The sequence below is a fragment of the Ranitomeya imitator genome, chromosome 7 (genome assembly GCF_032444005.1).
Source record: "Ranitomeya imitator isolate aRanImi1 chromosome 7, aRanImi1.pri, whole genome shotgun sequence".
NCBI lineage: Eukaryota > Metazoa > Chordata > Amphibia > Anura > Dendrobatidae > Ranitomeya > Ranitomeya imitator.
This window is the reverse complement of record NC_091288.1, coordinates 4,251,583-4,269,276: the sequence shown is the minus strand read 5'-3', so window position 1 is coordinate 4,269,276 and position 17,694 is coordinate 4,251,583. Positions and strand designations below refer to the sequence as shown.

The 17,694-nt window shown below is 49.6% G+C and overlaps 1 protein-coding gene across 2 annotated transcripts in view; it reads right to left on the bottom strand.

Moving 5' to 3' along the window:
- LOC138644318 (protein mono-ADP-ribosyltransferase PARP14-like) overlaps positions 1 to 16,700 on the bottom strand; it is a 148,739-nt gene extending 132,039 nt beyond the window's left edge. For both annotated transcript variants that reach the window (XM_069732568.1, XM_069732569.1), the window contains exons 1-5: positions 16,236 to 16,700; positions 13,722 to 13,819; positions 13,590 to 13,617; positions 3,208 to 3,390; positions 392 to 628 (exon numbers count right to left, since the gene is read on the bottom strand). In XM_069732568.1, coding sequence (XP_069588669.1) covers positions 392 to 628; positions 3,208 to 3,390; positions 13,590 to 13,617; positions 13,722 to 13,819; positions 16,236 to 16,425 — 736 coding nt within the window. In that variant the 5' untranslated portion in view covers positions 16,426 to 16,700. The remainder of the gene's footprint in view (positions 1 to 391; positions 629 to 3,207; positions 3,391 to 13,589; positions 13,618 to 13,721; positions 13,820 to 16,235) is intronic.
- Between the last annotated feature and the right edge of the window lie 994 nt (positions 16,701 to 17,694).

Genomic DNA, 17,694 nt, shown 5'->3' with positions numbered 1-17,694 from the left:
TGGCCTCCCCATATTCAACCATATACTGGTGTCTACTGCTAGGAAATCAGGGTTATCAGCAATATGGCCGCCATTATGGCTCTGACATAGGCTGCCGCGCTGAGCACAGGACCCTCACTATTGTCTGTACATGCCCCTGCTTATTGTACAGCGCCACGGAATATGTTGGTGCCATAGATATATATATATTCATTATTACTATATTTAGTAGGTCCCTGCAGAATCCATAACTTTATTTCTCTATACTCCATTCTATAAGCCTCGGACATCCCATGTACAGCAGGTTCCACCATCAAAGTCTCCATATTGGGGAACACTTTACTCAGGAGTATTGGAGGTGGTCCGTCTCCCCTCGGCACCCTGTCTCACCCTGCGAGCACCACATTCATACCATCAGTATCAGTGAGCTTCAGCAGCGCGGCGCCCTCCTCCGGGAACATCTTCATCTCCTGCACTTTTCCTCCTCCAAGCCTGGGGCTCTCAAAGAAGAATGTGAGGTCCTCCTTGGAGGTGTTGGGGGGCAGGTTCTCCACCCTGATAGTGGTGGTCTCCTCTAGAAGCTTTGCCTTTAGTTTCAGTTGTGTCACTCGGAGACTTGTGGAGAAAATCTTCATGAAGTGGTGAATATCTGCAAATAAAGAGCAAAACTATATACTATGTCTGGAGACTAAAAGGAACAACCACAACCGTGGCTCGTCCTCCGGAGATGGAGCGGCCGCCACCACAGGAAAAAGGCCAGAGGTGGAAGCCAACAGCTCATGTCATGTGGTGGAGGTATCTGGGCGCTGTATATACGGGGTGGGTATGACCTCTGTATATACGGGGTGGGTATGACCTCTGTATATACGGGGTGGATATGACCTCTGTATATACGGGGTGGATATGACCTCTGTATACAGCTCACATGTCACAGGTGAGGGTGATATATGATGGGGATATCTGTGCCCTGTATATATGGGGTGGATATGACCTCTGTATACAGCTCACATGTCACAGGTGAGGGTGATATATGATGGGGATGTCTGTGCCCTGTATATACGGGGTGGATATGACCTCTGTATACAGCTCACATGTCACAGGTGAGGGTGATATATGATGGGGATGTCTGTGCCGTGTATATACGGGGTGGGTATGACCTCTGTATATACGGGGTGGGTATGACCTCTGTATATACGGGGTGGGTATGACCTCTGTATATACGGGGTGGGTATGACCTCTGTATATACGGGGTGGGTATGGCCTCTGTATATACGGGGTGGGTATGACCTCTGTATATACGGGGTGGGTATGACCTCTGTATATACGGGGTGGGTATGACCTCTGTATATACGGGGTGGGTATGACCTCTGTATATACGGGGTGGGTATGGCCTCTGTATATACGGGGTGGGTATGGCCTTTGTATATACGGGGTGGGTATGGCCTTTGTATATACGGGGTGGGTATGACCTTTGTATATACGGGGTGGGTATGACCTCTGTATATACGGGGTGGGTATGACCTCTGTATATACGGGGTGGGTATGACCTCTGTATATACGGGGTGGGTATGACCTCTGTATATACGGGGTGGGTATGACCTCTGTATATACGGGGTGGGTATGACCTCTGTATATACGGGGTGGGTATGACCTCTGTATATACGGGGTGGGTATGACCTCTGTATATACGGGGTGGGTATGGCCTTTGTATATACGGGGTGGGTATGGCCTCTGTATATACGGGGTGGATATGACCTCTGTATATACGGGGTGGGTATGACCTCTGTATATACGGGGTGGGTATGACCTCTGTATATACGGGGTGGGTATGGCCTCTGTATATACGGGGTGGGTATGACCTCTGTATATACGGGGTGGGTATGACCTCTGTATATACGGGGTGGGTATGGCCTCTGTATATACGGGGTGGGTATGGCCTTTGTATATACGGGGTGGATATGACCTCTGTATATACGGGGTGGGTATGACCTCTGTATATACGGGGTGGGTATGGCCTCTGTATATACGGGGTGGGTATGACCTCTGTATATACGGGGTGGGTATGACCTCTGTATATACGGGGTGGGTATGACCTCTGTATATACGGGGTGGGTATGACCTCTGTATATATGGGGTGGGTATGGCCTCTGTATATACGGGGTGGGTATGGCCTCTGTATATACGGGGTGGGTATGGCCTCTGTATATACGGGGTGGGTATGGCCTCTGTATATACGGGGTGGGTATGACCTCTGTATATACGGGGTGGGTATGACCTCTGTATATACGGGGTGGGTATGACCTCTGTATATACGGGGTGGGTATGACCTCTGTATATACGGGGTGGGTATGGCCTCTGTATATACGGGGTGGGTATGACCTCTGTATATACGGGGTGGGTATGACCTCTGTATATACGGGGTGGGTATGACCTCTGTATATACGGGGTGGGTATGACCTCTGTATATACGGGGTGGGTATGACCTCTGTATATATGGGGTGGGTATGGCCTCTGTATATACGGGGTGGGTATGACCTCTGTATATACGGGGTGGGTATGGCCTCTGTATATACGGGGTGGGTATGGCCTCTGTATATACGGGGTGGGTATGACCTCTGTATATACGGGGTGGATATGACCTCTGTATATACGGGGTGGGTATGGCCTCTGTATATACGGGGTGGGTATGACCTCTGTATATACGGGGTGGGTATGACCTCTGTATATACGGGGTGGGTATGACCTCTGTATATACGGGGTGGGTATGACCTCTGTATATACGGGGTGGGTATGGCCTCTGTATATACGGGGTGGGTATGACCTCTGTATATACGGGGTGGGTATGACCTCTGTATATACGGGGTGGGTATGACCTCTGTATATACGGGGTGGGTATGACCTCTGTATATACGGGGTGGGTATGGCCTCTGTATATACGGGGTGGATATGACCTCTGTATATACGGGGTGGGTATGACCTCTGTATATACGGGGTGGGTATGACCTCTGTATATACGGGGTGGGTATGACCTCTGTATATACGGGGTGGGTATGACCTCTGTATATACGGGGTGGGTATGACCTCTGTATATACGGGGTGGGTATGACCTCTGTATATACGGGGTGGGTATGGCCTCTGTATATACGGGGTGGGTATGGCCTCTGTATATACGGGGTGGGTATGGCCTCTGTATATACGGGGTGGGTATGGCCTCTGTATACAGCTCACCTATGTCACAGGTGAACGTGATGGCGGCACTTTTGAGCTCAGGAATCATCTCCACATGGAAATCTTGGTCCTGACTCCTGGAGCTGAGGTTCTCCACCAGGAGGTTTAACATGTCAGACGTGCACGAGTCCTGGACATTCTCTATGAAGACCACGGATGAGGAGACGTCCGGCGTCCGACCATCTGCACCCGACGATGTGGACAAATCACAAATGAGCAAAAATACAGACATCAGCTTCACCAATGAGGATCTGTAGACCCTCATCAGGGGGAGCAGGGGGCTGCCTACTGTTCTAATAATTGTAATAGTGGCTTTTCTCTAATATTATATATATATATACAGTACGGACCAAAAGTTTGGACACACCTTCTCATTTAAAGATTTCTCTGTATTTTCATGACTATGAAAATTGTACATTCACACTGAAGGCATCAAAACTATGAATTATCACATGTGGGATTATATACTTAACAAAAAAGTGTGAAACAACTGAAGTTATGTCTTATATTCTAGGTTACTGAAAGCAAAAGGTGCTCACCTGCGCCGGCTGCAATGAATGAGCCATACGAGGAGTTAATATGAACACGAGGACACTTACTTATTTGATACCGTTTGTGATAAATGTTGTGGATCCTTTTAGGTACCGGTAGAAGCTTTAAAGAGAGATGTCTGCTCCTTCTAACACTTCTATTTGGAAACAGACTGAGATGATGAGGTATATCATTGTACTCACTTGGATTGTCGATGGAGAAAAAATGGGAAATTTAAACTCTGAATTCCTGTGGATTCGCAATTATTCTTGGTGTTGTGGTGCAGCGTCGGACTGGAGCACTATGTAGCTACATAGAAATAGATACAAGACCACCAATTGTGCGGTAAAAAGCACTAATATCAGGGTATAATATAAGGTATTTCACGTCTTAATTATGTAGCAGGGGTTGGGGTAGCCCCCTCACAGAATATAATTTAGCCCCCTCATAAAATATAATGCAGTCCCCTCTGATATAATATAATGCAGCACCCCACAAAATATAATGCTACCCCCTCAGGTAGAAAGCAGTCCCAACCATAGAATATAATGTAGCACCCTCATAAAGTATAATGCAGCCCCTCTCCACCCCCATCATTGTCCTCATCCCCACCTCCATCATTGCCTTCTTCCCCACCACTATCATTCTCTCCCACCACCTCCATCACTGCCCATTCCACCACCTGCATCATTGCCTCCTCCCCCACCATCATTGTCCATTTCATCACCTCCATCATTGCTTCCCCCCACCACCATTGCCCATTTCATCACCTCCATCATTGCCCATCACCTCCATCATTGCCTATCACCTCCATCATTGCCTCCCATACCATCATTACCTATCACCTCCATCATTGCCGACCTCACCATGATTGCCCATCACCTCCATCATTGTCTTCCCCCCAACCATCATTGCCCATCACCTCCATCATTGTCTCCCCTAACCACCATCATTGCCCATCACCTCCATCATTGTTTCCCGCACCAATATCATTGTCCTTCACCACACACACTCACACACAGCTCACTGCAGCAACAGCTCATCACACGTTCATCACACACACACACACGCAGGCACACAGCACAGCTCACCTCCCCGCAGCAGCAGCTCATCCCAGCAGCCTCTTCCTTGCTGGATTCCTGGAAGCTTTCAGACTGAGACAGCAGCATGCTGGATGATGATGATGTCATCCAGCTGGACTGTCTCAGACAGGAAGCAGGATGCTGGAAGTCTGTGTGCCTGCGTGTGTGTGCGTGTGCGGCGCTGTGTGTGTGTGTGGTGCGGTGCTTTGTTAGTGTATGTGTGTGTGGTGGGGCCTTATATGAGGGCAGTGTTAGCTGCAGCCTGCGACTAACGCTGCCCGCTATTAAAGAGAAATGGTATTCACACCTCTCCACGCCCATAGGGGTGTGGGGAAGCGTGAATATTCATTTTGCTTTAGCAGCGGGGACAGGATCCAGCTGCTGCTACTGGCACAGGGCGGGCCCCCTTGACTCAGGGGCCCTATAACCACTGGCAAGGGGCCCCTGGAGTAGTGGGGGCCCTAGGCAGCTGCTGGCCAGTATGTCAGTGCCTGGGCCCACAGGAGAATCATCCGGTTCTCCGGTGGGCCAGTCCGAGCCTGGTGGTGAGTGGGAATAGTTGTTCCCCTGGAATTCCACGGTCCCGGGGAACAACTATTCAAGTGAGTAAAATGATATACCTCATCATCTCACTCTATTTCCAAATATAAGTGTTAGAAGGAGCAGACATCTCTCTTTTTAAAGGTTCTACCGGTACCTAAAAGGATCCACAACATTTTTTTCTCGTCATCACCAACGGTATCAAATAAGTAAGTGTCCTCATGTTCATATTTACTCTAATACTTACACTTCTCCTCGTATTGCTCAATCATTGCAGCCGGCGCAGGTGAGCACTTTTTGCTTTCAGTAACCTAGAATATATTTAACAGGTCCGCACAGAACCTGCTGTAATCACCAGCAGCACTCGACATCGAGCAACTGTTCCTCTATCAGGAACTACTTGGAGCGCCAGTGTTTTTTCTGCTTTATGTCTTATATTCTAGGTTCTTCACAGTAGCCACCTTTTGCTTTGATGACTGCTTTGCACAGTCTTGGCATTCTCTTGATGAGCTTCAAGAGGTAGTCACCGGGAATGGTTTTCACTTCACAGGTGTGCCCTGTCAGGTTTAATAAGTGGGATTTCTTGCCTTATAAATGGGGTTGGGACCATCAGTTGTGTTGAGCTGAAGTCTGGTGGATACACAGCTGATAGTCCTACTGAATAGACTGTTAGAATTTATAATTATTCAAAAAAGTGCCCAAACGTGTAATTTATATGGACCTGAGACATTGGGGTTAATTGTATATGCTGATTACAACGTTACTGCACTTTATAAATGGCGCTTAAGGTCCCGTCACACTCAGCGACGCTGCAGCGATATAGACAACGAGCCGATGGCTGGAGCGTCGCTGTTTAGGTCGCTGTAGAGACGTCAAACACCGGCAACGCCAGAACGATGCAGGAGCGATCCAGTGACGTAACGGCGACTCACTTATCGTTCTCGCTGGTTGTTGCTCCATGTAAAACATTGCTGGCATCGTTGCTTTTGCTGTCAAACATGACGAATCATGCCGACCTGACGACCAAATAAAGTTCTGGACTTCTAGCTCCGACCAGCGATGTCACAGTGGGATCCAGATCGCTGCTGCGTGTAAAACACAACGAGATCGCTATCCAGGACGCTGCAACGTCGCGGATCGCTGTCGTTCTCGTTGTAAAGTTGTTCAGTGTGACGGTACCTTTATACTGCAATCACATGAGTATGGATATATAAAGCGATGCTGTTAGCACCTATGAAGGTGTCATCTGTTTGTGTATCTGTGGGTTTGATTACCTTATATATGCTGCAGTTTGATTGTCTTCTCAGTGCTCCTGCTGTTACTTTTATTGCTGTCTGGTCTTCATTGGGGCTCCCCCATGGGGTATTGTTCTGATGTTAAATGGAGGTAGTTTTTTTAGTTTTAAATGTATGTTAATTGTTTCTATAGTTTTCTAATAAAATCTAATTGGAATTTTATCTATGGTTGGCTTCATTAAGGAGGTGGTAAAATAAGACCATCGTCTTTTAGGTTGTTTGTAGAATTTGTATTATGGCAAGAAAAAAGCAGCTAAGTAAAGGAAAATGAGTGGCCATCATTACTTTAAGAAATGAAGGTCAGTCAGTCCGAAAAATTGGGCAAACTTTGAAAGTGTCCTCAAGTGCAGTGGCAAAGACCATCAAGCGCTACAAAGAAACTGGCTCACATGAGGACCGCCCCAGGAAAGGAAGACCAAGAGTCACCTCTGCTTCTGAGGATAAGTTTATCCGTGTCTCCAGCCTCAGAAATCGCAGGTTAACAGCAGCTCAGATTAGAGACCAGGTCAATGCCACACAGAGTTCTAGCAGCAGACACATCTCTACAGCAACTGTTAAGAGGAGACTTTGTGCAGCAGGCCTTCATGGTAAAATAGCTGCTAGGAAACCACTGCTAAGGACAGGCAACAAGCAGAAGAGACTTGTTTGGGCTAAAGAACACAAGGAATGGACATTAGACCAGTGGAAATCTGTGCTTTGGTCTGATGAGTCCAAATTTGAGATCTTTGGTTCCAACCACCGAGTCTTTGTGTGATGCAGAAAAGGTGAACGGATGGACTCTACATGCCTGGTTCCCACCGTGAAGCATGGAGGGGGAGGTGTGATGGAGGGGGAGGTGTGATGGGGGGGGGGATTTCGGGGCTTTGCTGGTGACACTGTTGGGGATTTATTCAAAATTGAAGGCATACTGAACCAGCATGGCTACCTGTTGTGAATTCTGTGGCTGAATTCACTCCTGTGGTCACAAGTGGTACTGCAGCTTCTGAGCTTCCTCCCTCAGGTGTTCTGGTGAGCTCGTTGGCTGCTTTGTTATTTAACTCCGCCTGATTCTGTCTTCCTTGCTCCTTGTCAATGTTCCAGTGTTGGATCTGAGCTTTGGATCTTTCCTGTGGCCTGCTGCTCTGCTTAGATAAGTGCTTCTTTGCTTTTGTTGCTACTTTTTCTGTCCAGCTTGTCAATTCGTTTTGCTGGAAGCTCTGAGACGCAAAGGGTGTACCGCCGTGCCGTTAGTTCGGCACGGTGGGTCTTTTTGCCCCCTTTGCGTGGTTTTTTGCTTTAGGGTTTTTTGTAGACTGCAAAGTTCTCTTTGCTTTCCTCGCTCTATCTAGAATATCGGGCCTCACTTTGCTGAATCTATTTCATCCCTACGTTTTGTCTTTTCATCTTGCTAACAGTCATTATATGTGGGGGGCTGCCTTTTCCTTTGGGGTATTTCTCTGAGGCAAGTCAGGCTTGTATTTCTATCTTCAGGCTAGTCAGTTCCTCAGGCTGTGCCGAGTTGCATAGGTATTGTCAGGCGCAATCCACAGCTGCCTTTAGTTGTGTTTAGGATAGGATCAGGTATTGCGGTCTACAGAGATTCCACGTCTCAGAGCTCGTTCTATTATTTTTGGGTTATTGTCAGATCACTGTATGTGCTCTGATTGCTGGCACACTGTGTCACTGGATTGCCTACATAACAGCTACCACAGCATCTTGCAGCGGCATGCTATTCCATCCGGTTTGTGTTTAGTTGGACCATCATTTATTTTTCAACAGGACAATGACCCCAAACACTTCCAGTCTGTGTAAGGGCTATTTGACCAAGAAGGAGAGTCATGGGTGCTACGCCAGATGACCTGGCCTCCACAGTCACCAGACCTGAACCCAATCGAGATGGTTTGGGGTGAGCTGGACCGCAGAGTGAAGGCAAAAGGGCCAACAAGTGCTAAGCATCTCTGGGAACTCCTTCACGATTGTTGGAAGACCATTCCCGGTGACTACCTCTTGAAGCTCATCAAGAGAATGCCAAGAGTGTGCAAAGCAGTCATCAAAGCAAAAGGTGGCTACTTTGAAGAACCTAGAATATAAGACACAAGATGGTGGCCCGATTCTAACACATCGGGTATTCTAGAATATGTATGTATGCATGTACGTCGCGCTGTGAGTGGGGGTTAAATTCCGCGCCAATATCGCTGATGGGTCACGCCCGGCTGGCCGAACAGCGAAGCGTGGTTCAAATCTGGCGCCAATTTGCGGCCGGACTGCGCCTGTCGCTGATTTGTCGCAGCTGGCCGGGCACGACCAATGACCAAAGTGATGTTTAAATACCGCGCCAATATCGCTGATTGGTTGCGGCCGGCCAGGTGCAACCAATCAGCGAAGCATGGTTTAAATCCCGCGTCAATTCGCGGCTGGACTGCGTCTGTCGCAGTTTGGCGCTGGATGTCGGAGGTTCGGGGTGCAGGATATAGTACAACCAAGTAGTATATAACACAGCCACGTAGTATATAGCACAGCCACGTAGTATGTAGTATATAGCACAGCCTGTAGTATATAGACAGCCACATAATATATAGCAGCCACGTAGTATATAGCAGCCACATAGTATATAGCACAGCCACGTAGTATATAGCAGCCACGTAGTATATAGCAGCCACGTAGTATATAGCAGCCACGTAGTATATAGCAGCCACGTAGTATATAGCAGCCACGTAGTATATAGCAGCCACATAGTATGTAGCACAGCCACGTAGTATACAGCACAGCCACGTAGTATGTAGCAGCCACATAGTATGTAGCACAGCCACGTGGTATATAGCAGCCACGTAGTGCATAGCAGCCACATAGTATATAGCACAGCCACATAGTATATAGCACAGCCACGTAGTATATAGCACAGCCACGTAGTATATAACACAGCCCACGTACTATATAACACAGACAGCCACTTAGTATATAGCACAGCCACGTAGTATACAGCACAGCCACGTAGTATGTAGCAGCCACATAGTATGTAGCACAGCCACGTAGTATACAGCACAGCCACGTAGTATGTAGCAGCCACATAGTATGTAGCACAGCCACGTGGTATATAGCAGCCACGTAGTGCATAGCAGCCACATAGTATATAGCACAGCCACGTAGTATACAGCACAGCCACGTAGTATGTAGCAGCCACATAGTATGTAGCACAGCCACGTGGTATATAGCAGCCACGTAGTGCATAGCAGCCACATAGTATATAGCACAGCCACGTAGTATATAACAGCCACGTAGTATATAGCAGCCACGTAGTATATAGCAGCCACGTAGTATATAGCAGCCACGTAGTATATAGCAGCCACGTAGTATATAGCAGCCACATAGTATATAGCACAGCCACATAGTATATAGCACAGCCACGTAGTATATAGCACAGCCACGTAGTATATAACACAGCCCACGTACTATATAACACAGACAGCCACTTAGTATATAGCACAGCCACGTTGTATACAGCACAGCCACGTAGTATGTAGCAGCCACATAGTATGTAGCACAGCCACGTGGTATATAGCAGCCACGTAGTGCATAGCAGCCACATAGTATATAGCACAGCCACGTAGTATATAGCACAGCCACGTAGTATATAGCACAGCCACGTAGTATATAGCACAGCCACGTAGTATATAGCACAGCCACGTAGTATATAGCACAGCCACGTAGTATATAGCACAGCCACGTAGTATATAGCAGCCACGTTGTATAAAACACAGCCCACGCAGTATATATCAGTCACGCAGTATATAACACAGCCCACGTAGTATATAGCAGTGTGGGCACTATATCTGTTAAAAACAAGAATTAAAATAAAAAATAGTTATATACTTACCCTGCGGCGTCCACCGATGCGTGCGAGCGGCGAGGCTGCCGCCAGCTTCCTTTCCCAGTGATGCATTGCGAAATTACCCAGATGACTTAGCGGTCTCGCGAGACCGCTAAGTCATATGGGTAATTTTGCAATGCATCTCTGGGAACGGAAGCTGGCGGCAGCCTCGCCGCTCGCGCGCATCGGTGGACGCCGGAGGGTGAGAATAGCGCCATTTTTTATTTTATTTATTATTTTTAACATTATATCTTTTTACTATTGATGCTGCATAGGCTGCATCAATAGTAAAAAGTTTGTCACACAAAGTTAATAGCAGCGTTAACAGACCGCTAAAACGCTATGTGGGCGGCGGGCGCTGACTGGGGAGTATGGAGCGGGACCTGACTGCAGGGGAGTAGGGAGCGGCCATTTCGTGGCTGGACTGTGTGGGATTTCCGTGACAGACAGACAAACAGATGGAAGTGCCCCTTAGACGATTATATATAGAGATCATTTCAGTTGTTTCACACTTTTTTGTTAAGTATATAATTCCACATGTTAATTCATAGTCTTGATACCTTCAGTGTGAATTTATAATCTTCATAGTCATGAAAATACAGAAAAATCTTTAAATGAGAAGGTGTGTCCAAACTTTTGGTCTGTACTATATACACATACAGTTGTGGCCAAAAGTATTGACACCCCTGCAATTCTGTCAGATAATACAGTTTCTTCCTGGAAATGATTGCAATCACAAATTCTTTGTTATTATTATCTTCATTTAATTTGTCTTAAATGAAAAACACAAAAGAGAATGAAGCAAAAAGCAAAACATTGATCATTTCACACAAAACTCCAAAAATGGGCCAGGCAAAAGTATTGGCACCCTCAGCCTAATACTTGGTTGCACAACCTTTAGCCAAAATAACTGCGACCAACCGCTTCCGGTAACCATCAATGAGTTTCTTACGATGCTCTGCTGGAATTTTAGACCATTCTTCTTCAGCAAACTGCTCCAGAACCCTGATATTTGAAGGCGCCTTCTCCAAACTGCCATTTTTAGATCTCTCCACTGGTGTTCTGTGGGATTCAGGTCTGGACTCATTGCTGGCCACCTTAGAAGTCTCCAGTGCTTTCTCTCAAACCATTTTCTAGTGCTTTTTGAAGTGTGTTTTGGGTCATTGTCCTGCTGGAAGACCCATCACCTCTGAGGGAGACCCAGCTTTCTCACACTGGGCCCTACATTATGCTGCAAAATTTGTTGGTAGTCTTCAGACTTCATAATGCCATGCACACGGTCAAGCAGTCCAGTGCCAGAGGCAGCAAAGCAACCCCAAAACATCAGGTTACCTCCGCCATGTTTGACTGTAGGGACCGTGTTCTTTTCTTTGAATGCCTCTTTTTTTCTCCTGTAAACTCTATGTTGATGCCTTTGCCCAAAAAGCTCTACTTTTGTCTCATCTGACCAGAGAACATTCTTCCAAAACGTTTTAGGCTTTTTCAGGTAAGTTTTGGCAAACTCCAGCCTGGCTTTTTTATGTCTCGGGGTAAGAAGTGGGGTCTTCCTGGGTCTCCTACCATACAGTCCCTTTTCATTCAGACGCCGACGGATAATACGGGTTGACACTGTTGTACCCTCGGACTGCAGGGCAGCTTGAACTTGTGTGGATGTTAGTCGAGGTTCTTTATCCAACATCCGCACAATCTTGCATTGAAATCTCTTGTCAATTTTTCTTTTCCGTCCACATCTAGGGAGGTTAGCCACAGTGCCATGGGCTTTACACTTCTTGATGACACTGCGCACGGTAGACACAGGAACATTCAGGTCTTTGGAGATGGACTTGTAGCCTTGAGATTGCTCATGCTTCCTCACAATTTGGTTTCTCAAGTCCTCAGACAGTTCTTTGGTCTTCTTTCTTTTCTCCATGCTCAATGTGGTGCACACAAGGACACAGGACAGAGGTTGAGTCAACTTTAATCCATGTGAACTGGCTGCAAGTGTGATTTAGTGATTGCCAACACCTGTTAGGTGCCACAGGTAAGTTACAGGTGCTGTTAATTACACTAATTAGAGAAGCATCACAGGATTTTTCGAACAGTGCCAATACTTTTGTCCACCGCCTTTTTTATGTTTGGTGTCAAATTATATCCAATTATCTGACAGAATTGCAGGGGTGTCAATACTTTTGGCCATGACTGTAGGTTTCTAGACTTAGAACTATATTCAGCTGAAGTTTTCTGCAGACTAGACGTGTGTAGCCTTTGTGGCTTTTAGCTGGCTTCCCTTACGTAACGTACACATGAAGGCGTCATCACGTGCTTTCTCTGGTAGTGTAGATAACAGAATGCTTACGGTCAACCTATGACCATCATATGTGCTATTCTCACAACTCTGTACTTTACACGCCTATCTCTCTTGCTATTTAAATATGAAGAATCTGTATTGGGGCAGACAGGTGATTGTGCTGACCTCTTGTCTATGGCGGCATGATCAATAAATAACAAATCATCTTACATAGTCAGGTCTGGACGATTTCTAATTGGAAAAGACTAAACCTCCACTGACACCTATCAGCTGCCCACATGTCAGTTTTGTGTTCTGTATTAGGGTATGGGCCCATGCTGCGGATTTGGATTTTGAAAATCCGCAGTGCAAAACCACAGCGGTTTTCACTGCGGATTTTCTTGCGGTTTGTTCTGTGGATTCTTCTGCGGGTTTTCACCAGCACTTTCCTATTGGTGCTGGTTGAAACCCGCTGCGGAATCCGCACAAACAATTGACATGCTGTGGAAAATAATCCGCAGCGTTTCCGCGCGCCTTTTTCTGCAGCATGTGCACTGCAGTTTTTTTTCCCATAGGTTTACATTGTACTGTAAACTTTGGGAAAACTGCTGCGGATCCGCAGCGCCCAAATCCGCTGCGGATCCGCAGCAAAATCCGCAGCGTGTGCACACAGCCTTAACAGTCAGGCATCTCTGCCGTACCCATGATGGTTCCCTTATTCTGATCTCTATGTCACGATTTTACATGATGCTGTTACTTTATATTACAATAATCTATTATTATGTTATACCATTTCAATCAATAATTCCCATCTTCCTTACCTGTGTCCACACCAGGGCTTGGTGCTCCCTAAAAGGAAGACAAAAGAGGCATTAAGTCCCTAAACAGGATAGTCCGTGATTGAGGAGTGGTGCTTGATGTTGATCAGTCAGGTTCTGATACTGTGGACTTACGTCTGGTGATGATGTGGGGAGGGTCACCCTCAGATTTATCGTTTTCCCATCTGTAATTTTCAGCTTGTGGTTTTCTTTCCACAACACGTTGTCCCGGACTGTAGGGGGTAGAGGAGGGAGCATTATCATCCCAGACATGTCACTGCCAGGAGGTGACACTACATGACCCAGGACGACTCTGATAACAGCCTCCGACCCATGGACCCCGTCATTTTACATTGACATTTATAGGCAGTTTTGTGGGTGTTCCCGATAAGAAATGGATGTGGCTTAAAGTATTATGATCTGTGACCGGCGTCTCATGCACAATATAACAGACTGAGGATCGGGGCATCTCACCAAGCACTGAAGGCCACAGTGGCAATACCTGCTATATATGAGACCTGTCACACAGCAGGTCCACCACAAGAGAGCGCTGTTCAGGCAAGAAATCCCACATCCCTGGAAGTGTCTGGATAATATGGTCTCACGGAGCAGCTCTACGGGTAGGAGACGGGTAGGAGACGTATCCTGGGAGGTCTCGGGACACCACGATTTCATACAGCAACTCTGACCCTGGGTACACACCCTCCTCATCCCTGACCCTGGGTACACACCCTCCTCATCCCTGACCGTGGGTGCACACCCTCCTCATCCCTGACCCTGGGTACACACCCTCCTCATCCCTGACCCTGGGTACACACCCTCCTCATCCCTGACCCTGGGCACATACCCTCCTCATCCCTGACCCTGGGTACACACCCTCCTCATCCCTGACCCTGGGTACACACCCTCCTCATCCCTGACCCTGGGTACACACCCTCCTCATCCCTGACCCTGGGCACATACCCTCCTCATCCCTGACCCTGGGTACATACCCTCCTCATCCCTGACCCTGGGTACACACCCTCCTGTTCCCTGACACTGGGTACGCACCCTCCTCATCCCTGACCCTGGGCACATACCCTCCTCATCCCTGACCCTGGGTACATACCCTACTCCTCATCCCTGACCCTGGGTACATACCCTCCTCATCCCTGACCCTGGGTACATACCCTACTCCTCATCCCTGACCCTGGGTACATACCCTACTCCTCATCCCTGACCCTTGGTACATACCCTCCTCATCCCTGACCCTGGGTACACACCCTCCTGTTCCCTGACCCTGGGTACACACCCTCCTGTTCCCTGACCCTGGGTACATACCCTCCTCATCCCTGACCCTTGGTACATACCCTCCTCATCTCTCACCCTGAGCACATACCATCCTACTCCTCCCTGGCCGCTGGCACTTACCCTCCTGTTCCCTGACCCCTGGCACTTACCCTCCTCCTCCTCCCTGTCCCCACGCACTTACCCTCCTTCTCCTCCCTGACCCCGGGCACTTACCCTCCTTCTCCTCCCTGACCCCGGGCACTTACCCTCCTCCTCCTCCCTGACCCCGGGCACTTACCCTCCTCCTCCTCCCTGACCCCGGGCACTTACCCTCCTCCTCCTCCCTGACCCCGGGCACTTACCCTCCTCCTCCACCCTGACCTCGGGCACTTACCCTCCTCCTCCTCCCTGACCCCGGGCACTTACCCTCCTCCCCCTCCCTGACCCCGGGCACTTACCCTCCTCCCCGACCCCGGGCACTTACCCTCCTCCTCCTCCCTGACCCCGGGCACTTACCCTCCTCCTCCTCCCTGACCCCGGGCACTTACCCTCCTCCTCCTCCCTGACCCCGGGCACTTACCCTCCTCCTCCTCCCAAACCCCGGGCACTTACCCTCCTCCTCCTCCCTGACCCCGGGCACTTACCCTCCACCTCCTCCCTGACCCCGGGCACTTACCCTCCACCTCCTCCCTGACCCCGGGCACTTACCCTCCTCCTCCTACCTGACCCCGGGCACTTACCCTCCTCCTCCTCCCTGACCCCGGGCACTTACCCTCCACCTCCTCCCTGACCCCGGGCACTTACCCTCCTCCTCCTACCTGACCCCGGGCACTTACCCTCCTCCTCCTCCCTGACCCTGGGCACTTACCCTCCTCCTCCTACCTGACCCCGGGCACTTACCCTCCACCTCCTCCCTGACCCCGGGCACTTACCCTCCTCCTCCTACCTGACCCCGGGCACTTACCCTCCTCCTCCTCCCTGACCCCGGGCACTTACCCTCCACCTCCTCCCTGACCCCGGGCACTTACCCTCCTCCTCCTACCTGACCCCGGGCACTTACCCTCCTCCTCCTACCTGACCCCGGGCACTTACCCTCCTCCTCCTCCCTGACCCCGGGCACTTACCCTCCTCCTCCTCCCTGACCCCGGGCACTTACCCTCCTCCTCCTACCTGACCCCGGGCACTTACCCTCCTCCTCCTCCCTGACTCCGGACACTTACCCTCCTCCTCCCTGACCCCGGGCACTTACCCTCCTCCTCCTCCCTGACCCCGGGCACTTACCCTCCTCCTCCTCCCTGACCCCGGGCACTTACCCTCCTCCTCCTCCTCCCTGACCCCGGGCACTTACCCTCCTCCTCCTCCCTGACCCCGGGCACTTACCCTCCTCCTCCCTGAAGTGTATCAGGATATACCCCCGGCTGCCGTCCTCCTCCCGGATCTCACATTCTCCTCCATTAGATTTCCTCTTGCTCTGGAAATACAGCAGAAGTTTGTTCTTCAGCTGCTTCAGATTCTCGGGCCCCTCGTCCCACTGTACGGACAGGGGGAACTGGTAGGAGCGGTCCGCCATGGTGGTGGTGTCCACATAGGGCGTTGTTGGATGAATCCCTGTGAGCTGTGTCGGGTGTTCAGTGTCGGGTGTTCAGTGTCGGGTGTTCAGTGTCGGGTGTTCAGTGTCGGGTGTTCAGTGTCGGGTGTTCAGTGTCGGGTGAGCGCAGTGGAGCCGGGGCCTCAGTTTCGCTTTCATTTACTGCTCGCCTCCTGGAGTTCCCCTGTCCGCGTCAGCTGCTGAGTGTCAGTGTGTGTAACTGCACCCAGCGGACACCGTGTGTCTGACGGTAGAATAGGAGGCAGGGTGTGGCAATGTCAGTGGAACAACTACTGGTGGACAATCCTATGCAGTGTCAGCACATGGTGGAGATTTGTGTGCTGCCCCTTCCCACAGCTGCCCCTTCTCACAGCTGAGCTGCCCCTTCCCACTGCTGCTCCTTCTCACAGCTGAGCTGCCCCTTCCCACTGCTGCCCCTTCTCACAGCTGAGCTGCCCCTTCCCACTGCTGCTCCTTCTCACAGCTGAGCTGCCCCTTCCCACTGCTGCCCCTTCCCACAACTGCCCCTTCCCACATCTGCTCCTTCCAACAGTTGCCCATCCAGCTGCTGCCCCTTCTCACAGCTGCCCCATCCCACAGCTGCCCATTCTCATAGCTGCCCCTTCCCACTGCTGCCTCTTCCCATTGCTGCCCCTTCCCACAGCTGTCCTTTCCCACAGCTGCCCCTTCTCACAGCTGTCCTTTCCCACAGCTGCCCCTTCTCACAGCTGCCCCTTCCCACATCTGCTCCTTCCCACAGTTGCCCATCCAGCTGCCCCTTCTCACAGCTGCCCATTCTCATAGCTGCCCCTTCCCACTGCCGCCTCTTCCCATTGCTGCCCCTTCCCACAGCTGCCCCTTCCCACAACTCACAACTACTTTCTCACTGCTGCCCCTTCCCACAACTGCATCTTCTCACTGCTGCCCGTTCTCACAGCTGCCCCTTTTTACAACTGCTCCTTCCCACTGCTGACCCTTCTCACTGCTGCCTTCGGCGCCCTTTGTCCACCCCATGCTGTTTGTTTTATTGCCCTGGCTCCTCTCTATGACCCCAACATCATCGTCATATACACTTATATAATACTTTATATATTATTATTCTCGGCCTCTTTCCTGCTGCTGTGTATTGTCGTCCTCTTTTGTTCCCGTTTTAATTCACTTGTCATTGTATCAGTTATTAGCAGCTTACGGTAATTACATTTCTATTGATTTGATTGACTGATCGCTTTGGCTGCACCATGTCTTGCAGGT